The sequence below is a fragment of the Lampris incognitus genome, chromosome 11 (genome assembly GCF_029633865.1).
Source record: "Lampris incognitus isolate fLamInc1 chromosome 11, fLamInc1.hap2, whole genome shotgun sequence".
NCBI lineage: Eukaryota > Metazoa > Chordata > Actinopteri > Lampriformes > Lampridae > Lampris > Lampris incognitus.
Window position 1 is genome coordinate 51,103,174 of NC_079221.1, and position 22,527 is coordinate 51,125,700.

Sequence of the window (22,527 nt, forward strand, 5' to 3'; positions counted from 1 at the left end):
ATAATATTAGCTACTCTTCAATAAAGCCAATATGGCTTTAATGTGTAATGTAATGTGTAGTGTAATGATGACTTGGCTAACACAATACTGGCAGGCCTCATATCCACCAGCCTTTTCACTACTTCTCACTACTAACTAACACAGACCTTCTTCTTTTTGGTCCCCGCAGGACAAGAGAGGCAACACTTCTAGTCAAGGCTGTGATGACAAGTGCATCCCCATGAAATACAGATACTTTTGGTTGTTTTACACCAGGCTGGGAGGGTCACAAGCAAAGATGAGGGGTCAAGGTGAGTCTGGGAGTGGGTGAAGACCGAGACAGCAAGACACAAAGTGAGAAAGAGACGTGACGGTAATGAAAGAGACGAGGAGAAAAAGAGCAGTCGACAGCGTGAGGACAGAAAAGTGGAAACTCCAGAAAAAGGAAGATAAAGTGAAAAGTGAGCTGGAGACAGAAAGACACCCCCCCCTCCCCCTTAGTCAGCGTAGTGCAGGATGGCCTCAACGTAGCTTCCTGGAAACAGGCCTGTGGTGGCGTTCATCACACCTTCATACCAGCCATCCTCGTTTTTCTTGATTACACAGATAATGGCTCCTCTTGGAAGGACAACTCGTCCTCCTGATCAGCCATGTAGTCATAGATGGCCACCACTAGAGGGAGACAAACACGCAGTTAAGCACGCTGCTGGTTAACAGTAAACCAACAATAACATTAACAACTTGTAGTACAAGTCATATTCACAGTGCTTATACTACCACTATTATTACTAATTATTAGTACTATTAAAGCTAAGTACTACAAACACAGCTATCACTGCTCCTACGAGAGACACTACCATTATAACTACTGCTGTGACCACTGCTCCCACTAATAAAGAAAATAGACTGTGATAATAATCACATCTTTAGGTCTGTTACTACTAGTTCTACTGTGATTACTATTACCACCGCCAACACTGCCACTACTATATTTATTAACAACAACAATAATGAGAAAAAACACAATAATAACAATTCCATGTCTTTTGTGCTGGATAAGATCTAATCTCGTAATGATGACATGGTGTTGACATATTGGCTGCTTTAAGCATCGAAATTGCGATGTTCATCTTCTTTTGTTCTTTACTCTCATCCCAGCTGTTGTCTCGCTTGGTCCATATGTTGTGCTGATGGTTAGCATCTGGTTTTAGAATCAGTCTCTTCGTAAATCCTCTACCTTTCTCAAGGCAGGTTGTTGGAGCCCGGGGAGGGTCCTCCTCTGTACAGGGGTCATTGTACTCAACTAAAGCGGACTCCTCCTCTTCCTCACCTTCCTCTAATGGCTGATCACGGGGCCAGACCTCATCAGGCCCTGGTTGGCCCTCAACAGCTGAGGAAGGGGAAGAGGATCATGTGAGACTGGGGAAATGGGTCGGGAGGGAGGGAGGAGGTTATTATATAGCTGGAGATTCAGATCGTACGACAGTGGCACTCAACCATGTGTCATGAAGAGCTGTGTGTACACAGGTTTTCTTTCAGACCAACACTACAGCTGCTGAGCTCACTGACCATTCCTCCTGTGTTTGGCTGAAGGTGTGTGGTCAGTGAACTCATCTGAAGTACAATACACTCCAGACGTCTCTCTCACCAGCAACGTCCTCCAGCTCCTCCTGGGGTTTCCAAGGCGTTCCCAGGCCAGATTGGACATGTAGTCCCTCCAGCGAGTTCTGGGTCTCCCCCGGGGATCTCCTCCCAGTTGGCCGTACCCAGTAAACCTCCAAAGGAAGGCGCCCAGGAGGCATCCTAATCAGATGCCTGAACCACCTCCACTGGCTCATTTCGACGCGAAGGAGCAGCGGCTCTACTCTGAGCTCCCTCCGAATGTCCGAGCTCCTCACCCTATCTCTAAGGCTGAGCCCAGACACCCTACGGAGGAAACTCATTTCAGCTCATGACCATAGGTGAGGGTTGGAACGAAGATTGACTGGTAAATTGAGAGCTTTGCCTTCCGGCTCAGCTCCGTCTTCACCACAACGGTCCGGTACAACGTCCACATTACAGCTGATGCTGCACCAATCCGCCTGTCAATCTCCCGCTCCATCCTACCCTCACTCGTGAACAAGACCCCGAGATACTTGAACTCCTTCACTTGAGGCAACAACTCATCCCCAACCCGGAGGGAGCAATCCACCATTTTCCAGTAGAGGACCATGGCCTCAGACTTGGAGGTACTGACTCTCATCCCGGCCATTTCACACTCCGCTGCAAACCGCCCCAGTGCTCGCTGGAGGTCACGTTCTGATGAAGCCAACAAAACCACATCATCTGCTAAGAGCAGAGACGCAATTCTGAGGTTTCTAAAACGGACACACTCCTCACCTTGGCTGCGCCTTGAGATCTTGTCCATGAATATCACAAACAGAATCGGAGACAAGGGACAACCTTGGCGGAGTCCGACACCCACCGAAAACGTGTTTGACTTTGTGCCGAGAATGCAGACACAGCTCTCACTTTGGTTAAACAAGGACCGGATGGCTTGTAGCAACTGTCCCGGTACCCCATACCCCCATTATTATTATTATTGTTATTATTATTATTATTATTATTATTATTATTGTTATTGTTATTGTTATTGTTAATTATTTCCAGTGTTTTCTGTTTCCTCCAAAAAACATTTCCCTTGGGATTGAGACTTTTTCTCACTACACATACAACCAAATAGTTTTAACACCAGAAATGTTAAAATTGGACACAACATTGATAAATGATAAAAACCAAAAGAAAAATAAAAATTAGGTCATTCTAAAATATGACTGCTTTTATTAAACTTTAAATAAATGTCAGGATGATATTTTGAAAAGATATTTGGGCAGCAAATTCTCAATGTTGTTAAGTAAAACTTCTGCTTTCAAAACTGAACAAAATCTATTGTAAGTTAGAACTTTTCAAGGATTTATTTTAATTTTGAATTTGATTATACGTTTTATAATTACCACTAAATAAATATATAACTTGATAGAAAAAAAAATCCAGTAAATATGTCAATAGGAGATTATTTTGTACACAAAATCAATGAAAATATTTTAAGCGGCAAATTCTTACTTACATACTTGTTGTGGCAGTTTTATGTTAATTTATTTAAAGAAGGTAATAATCACACCATTAATGATCATTAACTAATTATTGCACCATGTAGGTGAACACATCATTAAACATGTTGGTGCATCAGGTTATATTTGGTTAAAATCATGATTCTTTACATTGCTCTCAAACAACAAGGCAACGTGACTGAAAACTCTGAAATCAGCAGTTGTCTAAACATATTGTGTGAAGCACCGACTTTTATCAATGGATGACCACATTTATTCTGTCCATTTTCTGAGGAGGCTAAACTCTGGTTTCAGAGGTTGGGGGATTCAGTAATTTCTCAAAGTAAATCTCACACTTTCATGTCATGTAGGATTTACTTTCCATTTTATTGAAATGGTACTTTTTGTGTGATCATAGGATGTATACAGATGTGAGGACAACAAAAGAGAAACACTGACAAAGCTGACAAATTTGAAAAGAATATTTAATATTTTTTATTTGTGCATTAGTATGAAACCAGTAATACGATAACAATAATAGAATAGAAAAAAAGACAATGCAACTAATACCATATATTAGAAGACGACCAAGAACAACATATTACTACAATTATATTTTTGTTATTATTATTATTGTTATTATCATTATTGTTATTAATGGTGATGTTGTTGTTATAGAGCTTACCGTATGTCCCAGCTGGCAGATCAGTCACTGTGAAACAGAGGGAGGTTTTTGTACGGCTCTCTATCACCGTGTGAACACCCGCTGACTATTGATATCGTGGTAACTCTGACAGTAGTAAACTGCTGTATCCTCAGCCTGGACTCCACTGATGGTCAGGGTGAAGTCAGTCCCAGACCCACTGCCACTAAACCTCGATGGGGTTCCTGACTGAAGAGTGTTTGCGTAATAAATGAGGAGTTTAGGAGTTTCTCCAGGTTTCTGTTGGTACCAGGAGAAACAGGGATTGCTGTTATAAGTACTAGGTGGTTGAGTCAGTTTGCATGCCAGACTGACTGATTCTCCTACATTGGCAGCTTTCATTGAAGGAGTCTGAGTCACAGTGACCTGACTGCTTGATCCTGAAAACAGAAACACACAAACAGACTGAAAGTGAAGGCCTTCATTGTCTCACATGTACATCTGGAAATCTCTGTGAAAGGACAGATGTGTTACTCATTACATCACATAAACACATAGAATTCCTTTTTTCAGGTGTTGTTTTAACTGAAACTCAACAGTGTAAAACACAAACAGGGACTTGGTAGAAACAATGTGCAGGTGGGGAAACACAAACTGGTGAGATCAGAGAAAGTTCTTTCAGGAGAGGAAAAGTTGAGATGAGGAAAACAAGGAAGACAGTGAATCATCTCTACCGGTCTTACCTTGAATAAAGGCAGCACATGTCAGGATGAAAATGCTGCTCCAACACATGGTTTTTACCTTTGCTGTCACAATGAACAAGTGTTGGTGGCTTTGCTTTGGACTTGCAGAGTTATAAAGGTTTCATGAGCACTGAAGCATGTCCTTCAAATAAGAAGTGTCCTCTCTATGCAAATGAGCTTCCTGGTGAGACTGCTGTTAGTAGCAGATGTGTATATCATGTCCTGTGAGGACACACCGTCTTGTGTGTGCTACAGCCACTTATTACAGTAGTCACCACCACCTTCTGTGACTAATGCCAAGTTAGATGAAGAAGAAATGATCTTGGATTAAGAACACTCTATAACACTTCATAACACCTTGAGAAGTTATGTGAAATTGTCATGCTTTGATTTCATGATATTCAGATTATACCGTTCACACACTCGAACACAAATCCAGTTCATGATGAAACTGGAAGAAAAAAAAAACTTCTCTCAGGGTTTTTCATTTATGTCCAAATACAAGCTCCCCTACATATGCAGATCTTCTTGTTTGTCTTTCAGCTTGTTTCCTGTTTCTCAGGGGTCACCACAGTGGATTTTACAGTTTCCATCGTACTGATGGAAACTGGGCGCAGCATCAATGGAGCCCGTTGTTAACCCAGGCCTTGACAGATCCGGTCTGGTCTTGTCCTCCCCTTTAAGTCCCTTAATAACCTAGCTCCTTCGTATCTTTCTGTACTCCTTCATATCCACACGCCCTCCCACACTCTCAGATCCTCTTCTGCTCTCTAACTCACTGCACCTTTGGCCCGCTTGACTACCATGGGGTCTAGAGCCTTCAGTCATTCTGTCCCCCGCCTATGGACCTCTCTCCCACAAGACAGTCACAAGACTGACTCTCTTTCAACCTTCAAATCTCATCTCAAAACGCACCTTTTCAAACTGGCATATTCAGTCTGATCCACGCTTCATTGAGTTTGGTGCAGATGATGATGTTATACTTATCTGTTGTGTTAACTTCTTATTGTCTACCTGCTTTGTTTTGATGCTCTGCTGTCTGATACAGTGCTGCTTGTTTTTTTACTGTGTTCTCTAAGGTGCCCACAATTAAAATGTTTTATTGTTATCATCATCATCATTATTATTTTTTTTGCATTTTTTTTAAATCAGCAAAACGATTTGACAAAATTCACGCTGGATACCCTTCCTGACACAACCAGTAACCCTCTGGACGGGGGCACAGGTAAAGCACAGGATGGCACCACATATACAAATAACCTCCCTGAAATCAGTTGCTATTGTCTAACATTCCTGATTGTTGTGTCCAGAGATGAACTTAATCCCAAATCAAGTATTGTCTGAGAAGATCTGTGCACCAATAAGAAACAAACAGGCGAGAACAAGACTGGGTGCTAACTGAAGCTACAGTCTACTACTACTACTACTACTACTACTATTACTACTACTACTACTGCTACTACTACTACTACCACGGCTACTACTACTACTACTACTGCTACTACTGCTACTACTACTACTACTGCTACTACTTTCGGCTGCTCCTGTTAGGGGTCGTCACTGCGGATCATCCATTTAAGTCTAAGTCTAAGACAGTCTAAGTCTAAGTCAGTCTAAGTCTAAGACAGGGGCATGGACAGACGTGCTGTTGCATCATGGTACTTTTTTGTTTCTAAACCATGTTGAAACAGTTAAGTTGTGTTCCACTTGATGTCTGACGTCAGAAATTCTAGCTGGTTGGTCACAAAAAGAAGTGCTGCACCCCCCAGTGGCCAGACTGGAAATAACGGGACAAATATGGACACCCACAAGAGACTGACGTTAATATGGCTGGCATTATGTCAGTAATATTTGGCAATGTAAACTGGCCCATTACCAAAGAAATGTATCAGCTGTGTTGTAAATTAATATTTCAAACTTGTGTTTGGCCATTTAACACACTGTTTTTGTTTTTCATAAAGTTGAGACCATTCAATGTTGAAAATCAAAATTATATGTATTTAAGAGAAGACATTGTGAATAATACTGTGTACTAGTATGCTATACAGCCTTGCTGAGCTCTAATAAGTGCATCTTCGTGACCTACAGACTGAAAAGAAACGCTCTGAGTTTCACACTTCAACTTAAAGGACCATACGACCCCATTTTTCCAGTAAGAAGTTGAAATTTCGGACTTTCCATCACATCCGGAACACATAAGTGCATAGTGTAGTATATGTTTTTGTGCTCGCATTAAAATGTGTACTCACAACTCTTTTAACAGAGATACGTATGTATGTGTTTATTGAAGACGTTGATCACTTCTCCTACTTCGGCAGCCTTCTCTCCTCAAAAACTGACATCGAGTCTGAGGTCAACCATCTCCTGAGTTGTGTCAGTGGTGCTTATGCCAGACTCAGTAAGAGTCTTTGAAGACCGAGACTTAAAGGCCCAAACAAAACTCCTGGTCTACAGAGGGGTGGTTCCCCCCACCCTGCTGTATGAAGCAGAGTCATGGACCACCTACAGCAGGCACCTGAGAGTCCTGGAACAATACCGCCAAAGACAGGATATTGTTATAGGAAATGTTCCATCATCTCAGCCTCAATAACATCCTCAAACATGTTATGAATGTTGCAGTGAGAATGTTATTCCTTTATTTTGAAACATTGTGGCAATGTTTCATAAAATAAAATTATATAATCTGCTACCTCAACAACGTCCCCAAAACATCCTCACAATGCTGCAGACAAAACCTTCTACCTGTGTTAGAATACCACACTACAGGAAGTCTGTGAATGTTCTCATTCATCCAGGTCATGGTTGTCCAAAGGAATTGAATCGAGTGCAGCTGGATTTGGTACATATCCGTGAAGACGTTTCGCCTCTCATCCAAGAGGCTTCATCAGTTCGTGCCTTTCTGACTAGACCAAGCTAGTCTGACTGGCTGGTGATGAAACTCAGATATTTATCCTCTTTGGAGTCGTTATCAGAGCTATTGATGTCAATGGCTCTTTGTGATCCGATGTTAAGCAGCGACGGTCGTTGGAGGTGTTAGTTTTGACTTCGTTAGTGCTCCATTCAGTGGTCATGAGTCGTTGGAGCCGTTAGTGAGCGACTGTTGTTCTTGGAGGCTAGGCTTCTTGAGTCTCCTGGGTAGAGATGAAAGGACGGCATTGTAAGTGGGAGGTAGGTGGTGTGGCAGACCTCCTCCTCTGTTGAGGGATGGTTTTTCCAGTTTCACATAGATGGCTTCCTTCACCCCTCTATCAAACTATCTATCTTCCCTGTCCAAAATGTGTACGTTGCTGTCCTGGAAGGAGTGTGTCTTCTCCTTTAGGTGTAGATAGACTGCTGAGTCTTGTCCTGAGAAGTTTGGCCTTCTGTGTTGGGCCATCCGTTTGTGTAGTGGTTGTTTGGTTTCTCCTATGTATAGGTCAGTGCAGTCCTCATTGCATTGTACAGCATACACCAGACTGCTTTTCCGGGTGTGTGGTACACGGTCTTTGGGATGAACCAGTCTTTGTCGGAGTGTGTTGCTGGGTTTGAAGTATACCGGGATGCGGTGTTTGTTAAACATTCTCCTGAGTTTCTCGGAGACCCCAGAAACATACGGGATGACTATGTTATTCCTTCTGTTCCTCTTCTCCTCATCGCTCACCTGGTTGGTCTTTCTGGAACGTGTTGCAGTTTTCACAAAGGTCCAACTGGGGTAGCCGCAGGTTTTTAAAGCTCCCCTCAGGTGTTTGACCGTCGCTGCTTAACACCGGATCACAAAGAACTTCTGTTTTCAAAACTGAACAAAATATATTGTAAGTTATAACTTTTCAAGGAACTGTTTTAATTTTGAATTTGATTATACGTTTTATAATTACCACTAAATAAATATATAACTTGATAGAAAAAAATCCACTCAACATGTCAATAGGAGATTATTTTGTACACACAACCAACGAAAATATTTTAAGTGGCAAATTCTTACTTACAAACTTGTTGTGGCAGTTTTATGTTAATTTATTTAAAGAAGGTAATAATCACACTGTGGTGGACACGTATTGGGGATATAATTCACCCCATGAACTAAGGGTTAAGTCAGGGTTGCCCTGGCAGGTTAACTCAGGGTTAAGTTATGGTTGTTCAGCCAGTTTTCTGGTTATTCTTGCCGCTTCCGCTCAGTCGAGCTGTGGTTTTGTTGTCTCTCTGATTCACCGTGGATTAAAGAAAGTTGCCTACACGGCTAAAGTGTGAACCTACGGTCTTCTCCGTTCCTTCGGCTCTACAGTAGAACATTTCATTCCCACTCTGGGACCGCCAGTTTTTGCGCGCGCGCGGCGCCTCGACGCGGTAAAATGGGCTCCAGCTAAGGAGGAGTTCGCCATCATGGAGCGTCTGGGTATAGTGAGGCGTTCCAACAGCCCGTGGGCCTCGCCGCTTCACACGGTGCCCAAGGCGGATGGGTCGTGGCGGCCTTGCGGCGACTTTCGCCGCCTGAACAACGTCACCTCCAATGACCGCTATCCCATCCCACACATTCAGGACTTTTCCATACGCCTGGCAGGTACCACTATTTTCTCTAAGGTGGACCTGGTGCGCGGCTATCATCAGGTTCCCGTGCGCGCAGAGGACGTGCCCAAGACCGCAGTGATGACCCCGTTTGGGCTTTTTGAGTTCATGCGCATGCCTTTTGGCTTGAAGGGGGCAGCGCAAACCTTTCAGAGGCTGATGGACTCGGTGTTGCGTGACCTTGCTTTCGTGTTCGTTTATCTCGACGACATATTAGTGGCCAGTCCGTCAGCTGAAGAGCACCTGGCGCACCTGAAACAGGTTTTCCGTCGCCTGGACGAACACGGCCTGATAGTCAACCCGGCCAAGTGTCAGTTTGGACTGCCGGTGATTGACTTCTTGGGTCACCGCATTTCGCCGCAAGGCGCGGTCCCGTTGCCTTCTAAGGTGCAAGCGGTGGCGGAATTTCCCCGCCCAGTCTCTGTTAAGGCATTGCAGGAATTCTTGGGCATGGTGAATTTCTATAACCGTTTCCTCCCTCGCGCTGCCCACCTCCTTCAGCCACTTTACGAAGCCCTGCGGCTTAAGAAGGCTAACGACCCAGTCGTCTGGACTCCCGAACGGGTCCAGGACTTTGACGGAGCTAAGTGCGCCCTGGCTAACGCTGCCCTCCTCGCCCATCCCACATCCACGGCGTCCATAGCTTTAACAACCGATGCGTCTGACATAGCCGTGGGGGCTGTGGTTGAACAGCGCGTGGCGAATGCGTGGCAGCCACTCGCATTTTTTAGCCGCAAACTGCGGGACAGCGAGCGCAAGTATAGCGTTTTTGACCGGGAGTTGCTGGCACTGCACCTTGCAACCCGGCATTTCCGCTTCCTGCTGGAGGGTCGCCCATTCACGGCTTATGTGGATCATAAGCCGCTGACTTTCGCCATGTCCAAGGTGACTGAGCCGTGGTCTGCTCGTCAGCAACGCCACCTAGCGGCGATCTCCGAGTTCACAACGGACATTCAGCATGTGGCCGGGAAGTCCAACCCTGTTGCTGATTGTCTGTCGCGTGTGCTTGTGTGTCCTGTGCACCTCGGTGTGGATTTCTCCGCTATGGCTGCCGACCAGCCCAGCGACCCTGACGTGCTTGCCCTTAGGTCAACGCGTACCGGTCTCAAGCTAGAGGACGCTGTGATGCAGGAGGGCAGTCCTCCCCTCCTCTGCGATGTCTCCACCGGCCGTCCCCGTCCCGTTGTTCCAGTGGCCTGGCGCCGTCGAGTTTTCGATTCGATTCACTCCCTCTCGCACCCTGGAGTTCGGGCATCGGTGAAGTTGGTCGGTTCCAAGTTCGTTTGGCCTGGCCTCCGCAAGGAAGTCAAGGGGTGGGCAGCTGCATGTGTAGCGTGCCAGCGCGATAAGGTCCACCAGCACACTAAATCGCCCCTCGAACCGTTTCCGGTCCCGGCCAGATGTTTCGACCACGTGCATGTGGACCTGGTGGGCCCTCTACCTTCTTCACAGGTTTTACGCACCTGTTCACAATGGTAAATCAGACCACCAGGTGGCCAGAGGTTGTCCCTCTGTCCTCCACAACATCCTCGGATGTTGCACGCGCGTTTCTTTCCTCCTGGGTTGCCCGTTTCGGCACTCCGTCAGATATCACCTCAGGCAGGGGCCCCCAGTTCATGTCAGAGCTCTGTTCGGCACTTGCGCGATCCCTGGTTGTGCAGGTACACCGCACTACCGCGTACCACCCGCAGGCTAACGGCTTGTGTGAACGTTTTCACCAGTCGCTCAAGGCAGCTCTGTGCGCTGCGCTCTCGGATGGTAACTGGGTGGATCGTTTACCTTGGGTTATGCTCGGGTTGCGTTCGGCTCCTAAGGAGGACCTCGACGCTTCCGCCGCTGAGCTGGTGCTCGGCCAGCCGCTCCGCGTCCCTGGGGAATTTTTGCCTGAGAGTTCCGCTCCTCGACCCCGTCCGGCCGTTTATCCTTATTTGTCCAACAGCACTCGAGTTCCAGGCCCCGTCACCACTGTTTTCCGCGGTCGTTCGTGCCTGCGGAGCTCATGTCGGCTCGTTTTGTTTTTGTCCGGCATGATGCTCACCGCTCGCCCCTCCAACCCCCATACGATGGCCCATTTCGGGTTCTTGAGACGGGTCCTAAGGGTTTTGTGCTGGATATGGGTGGGCGTAGGGAGTGTGTCACGCTTGATAGGCTTAAACCGGCGCACAGGGTGGCAGGCGAAGTTGTGTTTCCGGCCCAGGTTCCCCGTCGGGGTCGTCCTCCTTCCAGGACCCCGGCAGTATCTTCACGGGTTCAGCATTCAGCTTCTCAGCCGGCTTTGGACTGTGTTTCACCTACTGTTTCGGCTGAGGGACGGCGCAGCCGTTATGGCAGGCTGCTTAAGCCTCCAGTGAGACACTAATTTTCTATCCAGGAATCCCTTCTGGGTGTTCGGGGGGGGGGGGGCTGTGTGGTGGACACTAGGGGCTATGCCTCTCACCAAGCAGGGCTGTGAGCTGGGGGCGTGGTTTATGTTCCCGGGCTCTCTGGTGCAGGGTTGTTCCTGCTGCAGTTGGTTTTTGGAGTTGAGGAATAAACATCAAACTCGCCTTGGTCTCCTGTGTTTTTCCTCATCCTGCCATAGTATCACTATTGATTGTGTTTTATTTCTTATTACTATACTGCTATGGGCTTCTTTATTCAGCTGGTGGCATAGCTGTCCCATTTGGTACCCTACTGAGACAACTAAGTTAGCTGTCCTTTGCATCCACTTTGTTGTTGTCGTTCAACAATGCTGCACAGCACATGAGTTGTTTATTTTATGTCTTTATTTCACTGTCCTCCCATGTGACATGATAAACATGACTGATATGATTTATGAATAAAATAATAGTAAAAGCTCCATGTGTTTTGTTTCAGGGTGTAAAGGAGACACTTTACTGACCCAGACTCCAGAGTCTGTCTCAGTCCAGACAGGAGGTCCTGCCTCCATCAGCCAGTGGAGCCATTGGTAATGACTTAGCCCGGTATCATCAGAAACCAGGAGAAGCTCCCAGATTCATTATTAATTTCTATTGGGGTTTTATTTCAGGTGGTTACAGCAGCAGTGGCAACGGTTATGATTTCAGAATCACCATCAGTAACATCCAGACAGAGGACTCAGGAGTTTACTACTGTCAGCAACATGAAGTCTCACCACTCACACAGTGATGAAGACCTGCACAAAAACCTTCCTCTGATGAAAGACAAGGTGTCTGTAACAGCTGAACAGGACCCATCAGAAGACATTTCTAGATGAAACAGTGACTTGTCACATTAACCAGACTGCCTGAAATGTGTCTCCACTGATTCAGGAGATGAGCTACAAATATACAAGTAGGCTAACCCGCCATATACCTTCAACGTACCCAACAATGTCAAGCCTGGTACTACCAACAACCAGGAACAGTCCCCAAAGCCTTGACTGGCACAGGGACCACTCTCCTGGCAGGAAGTCCCTCTCGGTTCAGCGCCGGCGGATCTGGGAGTGACTTCACCCTGACTGTCACAGCAGTCCAGGCTGAGGACGCAGGGATTTCCTACTGTCAGAGTGATATCTGTGTTCATGGCTGAGCAACCACACAGTGATAGAAGGCTGTACAAACATCTGCCATGTAGGCAGGACCACCCAAGGTATAAGACAACTAAGCTGCCTCTTAGACTGTGAAGTCCTACGATTAACAAAGTGCTGCTTGGACACCAGGAGGACAAATCAAATTCTGCTTAGGACCCCAACAAGACTTGAACAGGTCCTGTTCTCAGGTGACATGTCAGTAACACCATATGAACCCGTTCCTTTTCTTCCATACGTGGTGTCAATTTATGGACCTTTTGTGATCTTCATCTTTGGTATTTCAGAGATTTATGACAGATGCATCTTGAAAGGACACAGTTAAAACACAGGGAACTCTACACAGCATTAACAGTTGATGTGTAGGGATTCACACAGGACATCTATTGCCTACAGGGGGCACAATAGAGAGGACCATGCAGTCGGACAAAGGAAAAATGCAAAGTCTGAATGGCCAAGAAAACAGAAATCCCTGTGGAGACTGGATCAACATTTTGGCCACAGGATATCCATGGAGGACAATATGGCAAGCTGTTCCAGCTTTTAATGTCCTTTAATATCATCACCAATTCATTTTTAACTTGTTAAAATATCCAATTTTCATATCAGAAATTGAATTTTAAGTAGTTATAATTCACTTTTAAGTAGTTGAAATACCAGTTTTGATATAAGAGGTTCAGTTGTTGATGTCAGACATTTCTTTTTTGATATCAACAATTATGTTCCAAATGTTGATATTGCAAAAAAAAAATATTTCAATGATTGGCACTTAAACTACTTAATATCCCACTAATTTAAATTCCAGTTCTCACTGAAATGAATGGGGGAAAGTTGTAATCCTCAGTAGCTAGGATTTAATTTGATGTCAAGATTTGAATTGTTGATGTGCAAAATTACATTTTAACTAGTTAAAATATCAGTTAGAATATAACTTTTGATAGACAGGATACTTAATTTAGAATATAACTTTTGATAGACAGGATAGTTAAAATATAATTTTTGATAGACAGGATAGTTAAAAGATAATTTAGAATATAACTTTTGATAGACAGGATAGTTAAAATATAATTTAGAATATAACTTTTGATAGACAGGATAGTTAAAATATAATTTTTGATAGACAAGATAGCTAAAAGATAATTTAGAATATAACTTTTGATAGACAGGATACTTAAAAATCATTTAAAATATAACTTTTGATAGACAGGATAGTTAAAATATCATTTAGAATATGACTTTTGATAGACAGGATGGTTAAAATATCATTTAGAATATAACTTTTGATAGACAGGATACTTAAAATATCATTTAAAATATAACTTTTGATAGACAGGATAGTTAAAATATAATTTAGAATATAACTTTTGATAGACATGATACTTAAAATATAATTTAAAATATAACTTTTGATAGGCAGGATAGTTAAAATATCATTTAGAATATAACTTTTGATAGACATGATACTTAAAATATCATTTAAAATATAACTTTTGATAGACAGGATAGTTAAAATATAATTTAGAATATAACTTTTGATTGACAGGATACTTAAAATATCACTTAGAATATAACTTTTGACAAACAGGATAGTTAAAATATAATTTAGAATATAACTTTTGATAGACAGGATAGTTAAAATATAATTTAGAATATAACTTTTGATACACAGGATAGTTAATTTAGAATATAACTTTTGATAGACAGGATAGTTAAAATAGAATTTAGAATATAACTTTTGATAGACAGGATACTTAAAATATCATTTAAAATATAACGTTTGATAGACAGGATAGTTAAAATATCATTTAGAAAATAACTTTTGATACACAGGATAGTTAATTTAGAATATAACTTTTGATAGACAGGATAGCTAAAATATAATTTAGAATGTAACTTTTGATAGACAGGATACTTAAAATATCATTTGAAATATAACTTTTGGTAGACGGGATAGTTAAAATATCATTTAGAAAATGACTTTTGATAGACAGGATAGTTAATTGAGAATATAACTTTCGATAGACAGGATACTTAAAATATAATTTAAAATTTAACTTTTGATAGACAGGATAGTTAAAATATCACTTAGAATATAACTTTTGATAGATAGGATACTTCAAATATATTTTAAAATATAAGTTTTGATAGGCAGGATAGTTAAAATATCATTTAGAATATAACTTTTGATAGACAGGATACTTAAAATAGCATTTAGAATATGACTTTTGATAGACAAGATAGTTAAAATATAATTTAGAATATAACTTTTGATAGACAGGATAGTTAAAATATCATTTAAAATATAACTTTTGATAGACATGATAGTTAAAATATCACTTAGAATATGACTTTTGATAGACAAGATAGTTAAAATATAATTTAGAATATAACTTTTGATAGACAGGATAGTTAAAATATCATTTAAAATATAACTTTTGATAGACAGAATAGTTAAAATATCACTTAGAATATAACTTTTGATAGAAAGGATAGTTAAAATATAATTGAGAATATAACTTTTGATAGACAGGATAGTTAATTTAGAATATAACTTTTGATAGACAGGGTAGTTAAAATAGAATTTAGAATATAACTTTTGATAGACAGGATACTTAAAATATCATTTAAAATATAACTTTTGATAGACAGGATAGTTAAAATATCATTTAGAATATAACTTTTGATAGACAGGATACTTAAAATATAATTTAAAATATAAATTTTGATAGGCAGGATATTTAAAATATCATTTAGAATATAACTTTTGATAGACAGGATAGTTAAAATATCATTTAGAATATAACTTTTGATAGACAGGATAGTTAATTTAGAATATAACTTTTGATAGACAGGATAGTTAAAATATAATTTAGAATATAACTTTTGATAGACAGGATACTTAAAATATCATTTAGAATATGACTTTTGATAGACAGGATAGTTAAAATATAATTTAGAATATAACTTTTGATAGACAGGATACTTAAAATATCATTTAAAATATAACTTTTGATAGGCATGATAGTTAAAATATCATTTAGAATATAACTTTTGATAGACAGGATACTTAAAATATCATTTAAAATATAACTTTTTATAGACAGGATAGTTAATTTAGAATACAACTTTTGATAGACAGGATAGTTAAAATATGATTTAGAATATAACTTTTGATAGACAGGATAGTTAATTTGGAATATAAATTTTGATAGACAGGATAGTTAAAATATAATTTAGAATATAACTTTTGATAGACAAGATACTTAAAATATCATTTAAAATATAACTTTTGATAGACAGGATAGTTAAAATATCATTTTTGATAGACAAGATAGCTAAAAGATAATTTAGAATATAACTTTTGATAGACAGGATACTTAAAATATCATTAAAAATATAACTTTTGATAGACAGGATAGTTAAAATATCATTTAGAATATAACTTTTGATAGACAGGATACTTAAAATATAATTTAAAATATAAATTTTGATAGGCAGGATATTTAAAATATCATTTAGAATATAACTTTTGATAGACAGGATAGTTAAAATATCATTTAGAATATAACTTTTGATAGACAGGATAGTTAATTTAGAATATAACTTTTGATAGACAGGATAGTTAAAATATAATTTAGAATATAACTTTTGATAGACAGGATACTTAAAATATCATTTAGAATATGACTTTTGATAGACAGGATAGTTAAAATATAATTTAGAATATAACTTTTGATAGACAGGATACTTAAAATATCATTTAAAATATAACTTTTGATAGGCATGATAGTTAAAATATCATTTAGAATATAACTTTTGATAGACAGGATACTTAAAATATCATTTAAAATATAACTTTTTATAGACAGGATAGTTAATTTAGAATACAACTTTTGATAGACAGGATAGTTAAAATATGATTTAGAATATAACTTTTGATAGACAGGATAGTTAATTTGGAATATAAATTTTGATAGACAGGATAGTTAAAATATAATTTAGAATATAACTTTTGATAGACAAGATACTTAAAATATCATTTAAAATATAACTTTTGATAGACAGGATAGTTAAAATATCATTTTTGATAGACAAGATAGCTAAAAGATAATTTAGAATATAACTTTTGATAGACAGGATACTTAAAATATCATTAAAAATATAACTTTTGATAGACAGGATAGTTAAAATATCATTTAGAATATGACTTTTGATAGACAGGATGGTTAAAATATCATTTAGAATATAACTTTTGATAGACAGGATACTTAAAATATCATTTAAAATATAACTTTTGATAGACAGGATAGTTAAAATATAATTTAGAATATAACTTTTGATAGACATGATACTTAAAATATAATTTAAAATATAACTTTTGATAGGCAGGATAGTTAAAATATCATTTAGAATATAACTTTTGATAGACAGGATACTTAAAATATCATTTAAAATATAACTTTTGATAGACAGGATAGTTAAAATATAATTTAGAATATAACTTTTGATCGACAGGATACTTAAAATATCACTTAGAATATAACTTTTGACAAACAGGATAGTTAAAATATAATTTAGAATATAACTTTTGATAGACAGGATAGTTAAAATATAATTTAGAATATAACTTTTGATAGACAGGATAGTTAATTTAGAATATAACTTTTGATAGACAGGATAGTTAAAATAGAATTTAGAATATAACTTTTGATAGACAGGATACTTAAAATATCATTTAAAATATAACGTTTGATAGACAGGATACTTAAAATAGCATTTAGAATATGACTTTTGATAGACAAGATAGTTAAAATATAATTTAGAATATAACTTTTGATAGACAGGATAGTTAAAATATCATTTAAAATATAACTTTTGATAGACATGATAGTTAAAATATCACTTAGAATATGACTTTTGATAGACAAGATAGTTAAAATATAATTTAGAATATAACTTTTGATAGACAGGATAGTTAAAATATCATTTAAAATATAACTTTTGATAGACAGAATAGTTAAAATATCACTTAGAATATAACTTTTGATAGAAAGGATAGTTAAAATATAATTGAGAATATAACTTTTGATAGACAGGATAGTTAATTTAGAATATAACTTTTGATAGACAGGATAGTTAAAATATAATTTAGAATATAACTTTTGATCGACAGGATACTTAAAATATCACTTAGAATATAACTTTTGACAAACAGGATAGTTAAAATATAATTTAGAATATAACTTTTGATAGACAGGATAGTTAAAATATAATTTAGAATATAACTTTTGATAGACAGGATAGTTAATTTAGAATATAACTTTTGATAGACAGGATAGTTAAAATAGAATTTAGAATATAACTTTTGATAGACAGGATACTTAAAATATCATTTAAAATATAACGTTTGATAGACAGGATACTTAAAATAGCATTTAGAATATGACTTTTGATAGACAAGATAGTTAAAATATAATTTAGAATATAACTTTTGATAGACAGGATAGTTAAAATATCATTTAAAATATAACTTTTGATAGACATGATAGTTAAAATATCACTTAGAATATGACTTTTGATAGACAAGATAGTTAAAATATAATTTAGAATATAACTTTTGATAGACAGGATAGTTAAAATATCATTTAAAATATAACTTTTGATAGACAGAATAGTTAAAATATCACTTAGAATATAACTTTTGATAGAAAGGATAGTTAAAATATAATTGAGAATATAACTTTTGATAGACAGGATAGTTAATTTAGAATATAACTTTTGATAGACAGGGTAGTTAAAATAGAATTTAGAATATAACTTTTGATAGACAGGATACTTAAAATATCATTTAAAATATAACTTTTGATAGACAGGATAGTTAAAATATCATTTAGAATATAACTTTTGATAGACAGGATACTTAAAATATAATTTAAAATATAAATTTTGATAGGCAGGATATTTAAAATATCATTTAGAATATAACTTTTGATAGACAGGATATTTAAAATATAATTTAGAATATAACTTTTGATAGACAGGATAGTTAATTTAGAATATAACTTTTGATAGACAGGATAGTTAAAATATCATTTAGAATATAACTTTTGATAGACAGGATAGTTAAAATATAATTTAAAATATATCTTTTGATAGACAGGATAGTTAAAATATCATTTAGAATATAAGTTTTGATAAGCAGGATAGTTAAAATATCATTTAGAATATAACTTTTGATAGACAGGATAGTTAAAATATCATTTAGAATATGACTTTTGATAGACAGGATACTTAAAATATCATTTAAAATATAACTTTTGATAGACAGGATAGTTCATTTAGAATATAACTTTTGATAGGCAGGATAGTTAAAATATCATTTAGAATATGACTTTTGATAGACAGGATAGTTAAAATATCATTTAGAATATAACTTTTGATAGACAGGATAGTTAAAATATCATTTAGAATATAACTTTTGATAGACAGGATAGTTAAAATAGAATGTGGATATCATGAGTTTGGTATTTTACCTGGATACTTGTGATGTACAGTGGGATTATAAGTAGGCTGGTTGTCATCCAGTTTCTGATAAGGAAATGGCTAAGTGGTGGAGCTGGAGTAAAAACAGAGGGGTTAAAAGCTAAAACTTCCTGCCATATACACTAATAAGGCTGAGCTGCGGCACGTGAGCGTGTTGAGCAGCAGCCATCGAGGTGTGTCAAGTGGAAAGGAGGTTTTTGTACGGCGTCTTAACCAGGCTCTATCACTGTGGTACACTTTTGGTGGCGGCACTGAGGTCATCGTCTCATGTAAGTGATTTCTCTTGTACATTTGTGTCCATAGTCATTTTCTACATTAGCTGCTTCTCACAACGTGTTGCTACGTATGTGGAGTGTTGGTTTGGGAAAACAAAACTAGATTTTGATTTGTTTAATGATTCATTTGGAGTCAGTCGTGACATTTAACAGGACTCCAGGGTGGAAAGGCAATGGCTGAATATTGTAAAGTAGTCCATGTTATTCTAACAACATCAGTATGCCGTAGCATCGTCACATAACTTGACATTACAGCTTTAGTCGACCATTGGTTAAAGCCTGAACAATGCTGTCAGTTTGGAAATCTTACAAGACAAACTGAAATCACAATCTTCAACACTGAGCTATTTATTCGACGTTTGGTCTCTAACCCGTGTATATTTTAGGTGTCTTGTATCAGTAAAAGCTGCAGAAATTGTTGCATGAGGATTGCACCGCAGCAGTGTAAATCAGCTGCAGGTACAACGGTGGTTAAATGAGCTTTACTCACACTGAACATGTTGAATAGAGGCTGCACACAGTGTACAGTCCCATGTAAAGCCGTGTTTAACTTACACATTTATAATCTGCTAAATCACTGGCAGTCTGAGAAATGAGCTCATTCATATTCACTTTATGTGCCACACACATTCATATACACACACCTGAAAACTGCTTTTAAAACTAATTTTATTGTAAACTTGCAGAATATTTAACTGGTGATTTACAGCCTATGGCATATTGTTTATTTCATCCTTTATTTACTGTTAAGGTTGTAAAAAGTCATGTAAATTGTGAGTATTAGTTTAGTTTGTTGCCTTTAGTTACACACAGACGGGGCACATTGATACACATTTGTGTAAATGTGGCAGTTTAGCAGCATCACTCATTTTCAACTGTGGTCCTGCAGGTACAGTAGAGACGGCAGATTAAAGGAAACACACATAGACTACTGTACAAATAGATTATGGAAAACACACTGCACACATAAACACATGGAAACAAAGACTACAACATGACACACTGATGCTGCATGTGCTTATTCACACAGCACAGTAGCATTAACATGGTCCTGGTGAGTAGTGGTGGTGCTGCAGTGCTCTCAGTAACACATAGTTCAGCAAGTCGGTGTATTCAGTTGTGTCTCTCTTTACAGCGGGGGTCTCAGTCAAACCCACCCTCTCCCTGCTCCCCCCCTCTTCTGAGGAGTTGTCCAAGGGCTCGGCCACGCTGTCCTGTCTGCTGAGCAGCTACTCCCCAAAAGGAGCGCTGGTGACTTGGCAGAAGGATGGGAGGGAGGTGACGGCGGGCGTCCTGACGGGACAAGAGGTGTGGAGCAGCACTGGGTACAGCCGCAGCAGCATCCTGACCCTCAGCAAAGCCAGCTGGGATGAAGGAGACCTCTACACCTGCTTGGTGGCCCACGATGGCCGCAGGCAGTCCACCGAGCTCAGGAGGACACAGTGCAGCGGCTAGAGAAACGCCCCCTACAGGCTGGAAGCAACCTTCCCTCAAATGCATGGGTTTATAAAAAGAGATGAATAAAAATGAGGCAGGGATGTGAACACAAAAGCCCCCTTGCAGTTTCTAACATGTGTGTGCTTAGGTGTGTTGTAGTTAAGTGTGTAGGGGTGAGTTTGGGGAGAGGGGCACTTTGGTTAAGTTCATCTGTTGCTTCTACTGTTGGTTTCTGTTGCTGAATGTATTCCTGCTTGTCTGCTGCTCAGAAGTTAATAAAGTTTTTGTCAAATGATCCAGTTTTGTATTTGTTGGTTTGTCATGAATTTACAAACTGTGGCACCAGCTAAAGCTGAAATAAAAACCCTTTAAATAATTTACAAATCCTGGCCAGCCCACAGCAGGCAGGCCTGTAATGTGGGTTTATAATCTGCTGTAGTAACAAGATAGGGACTCTAACCTGCGCTGTAGAGAGTTCATCCCAGTAATGACAATAAAGTGAGATGAGCTTTTACACTTGTGTCATAGCTGACATGTTTATCCAGAGTGCCTCACTATGAGTACAGCCCTGACCAACTAGTCCCATCAGCATGTGCTCACCATATATACCCACAAGCCCTTGCTGGAGTTGGAAACAAGAGAAGTGCAGCTGCAGAAGTCCTGAAGGGAAGCTAATACTTCAGAGCAGCAGCAGCAGCAGCAGCAGGACTAGGTTGGTCTGGAAAACACAATTAGAAATGGACTGTGGCATTACAGAGCACATATTGTTGACCATGAGCTGAAACAGAAGGGTTAGAAACCTGGTGTAGAGTCCCTCTGAGACGTGGACATGTGTTGACAGGGCTTATTCTGGCCCCAGCAGGGAGCAGTGAAGCTTGACTATGCAAACCACAGGGTGGAGGCAGCACACCACCCATTTGAGGAAGTCCCACAAGTCCTTCCTGTAGTCTACAGCAGAGTTTGAATATGGAGCATGAAACAAACACCTTCTGAAGTGCATCTCTATTCTTGGACCGGGGGAACCAGTGAACCTCGACTATGGAAATTACAGCTTTCAGACACGTTTCACCAAAGAACTGAGAAGTTTATTTCCAACATGATATAAAATCCTGTTTGGGAGAGAAACAAACAGTTGACAGGTGCTAATTGTTTGGTGTGTGTGAGGTTTAGAGCGGAGCATCTGTAAAAGTGTTGTCATTCTGTCAGACAGACTTAAACTGTCCTTTAAAATGAGCTTGACCCGCTTAAATGTTGAGCAGCTTTTCTAACAGTGCTCTTATTTCAGATGGTCTTATGGTGATCCAGTAATAAACCAGTTTATCATCTTGCTGTGCTCTTGCTCCTGCTCATCTGTCATGTGACAAAGGAACATGTCTCTTCTAAGGTATCTCTATATAATCTGACAGCAGTCAAAACCAGGAAGTGCTGAGTATGTACATTACACACTAATATTCCCCGCCAGCTGGCCATCATATTGACTTTCAGTCCTCTTATGAAATAACCGCCACTATTGAAATAATCCACCTGCTGTGATGTCATCTGGTAGACTATTGGTGATATTTCACTCTGAAGGTTCACCGGAGCAGGAAATGGTATTCTCCTTGGTAGAAGTATGAAAGTCCCAGGACATGTGTTAACCCTTTTAACTGTAAATGTGTGTGTATTAACAATGTGCTGCAACATGGCTGAGTAATGCAATGACAGTAAAACCCACTGCTGTAACTGTGGA

At 39.1% G+C, this 22,527-nt stretch overlaps 1 protein-coding gene across 1 annotated transcript in view; it reads left to right on the forward strand.

Annotated features, from left to right (window-relative positions):
• Positions 1-21,085, forward strand: part of LOC130120407 (immunoglobulin lambda-1 light chain-like) — a 46,650-nt gene extending 25,565 nt beyond the window's left edge. Inside the window, exons 2-5 of the mRNA XM_056288946.1 lie at positions 12,025-12,108; positions 12,355-12,527; positions 19,301-19,355; positions 20,497-21,085. Of these exons, the coding sequence (XP_056144921.1) occupies positions 12,025-12,108; positions 12,355-12,527; positions 19,301-19,355; positions 20,497-20,816 (632 nt within the window). The 3' untranslated portion in view covers positions 20,817-21,085. The remainder of the gene's footprint in view (positions 1-12,024; positions 12,109-12,354; positions 12,528-19,300; positions 19,356-20,496) is intronic.
• The last annotated feature ends 1,442 nt before the right edge of the window (positions 21,086-22,527 follow it).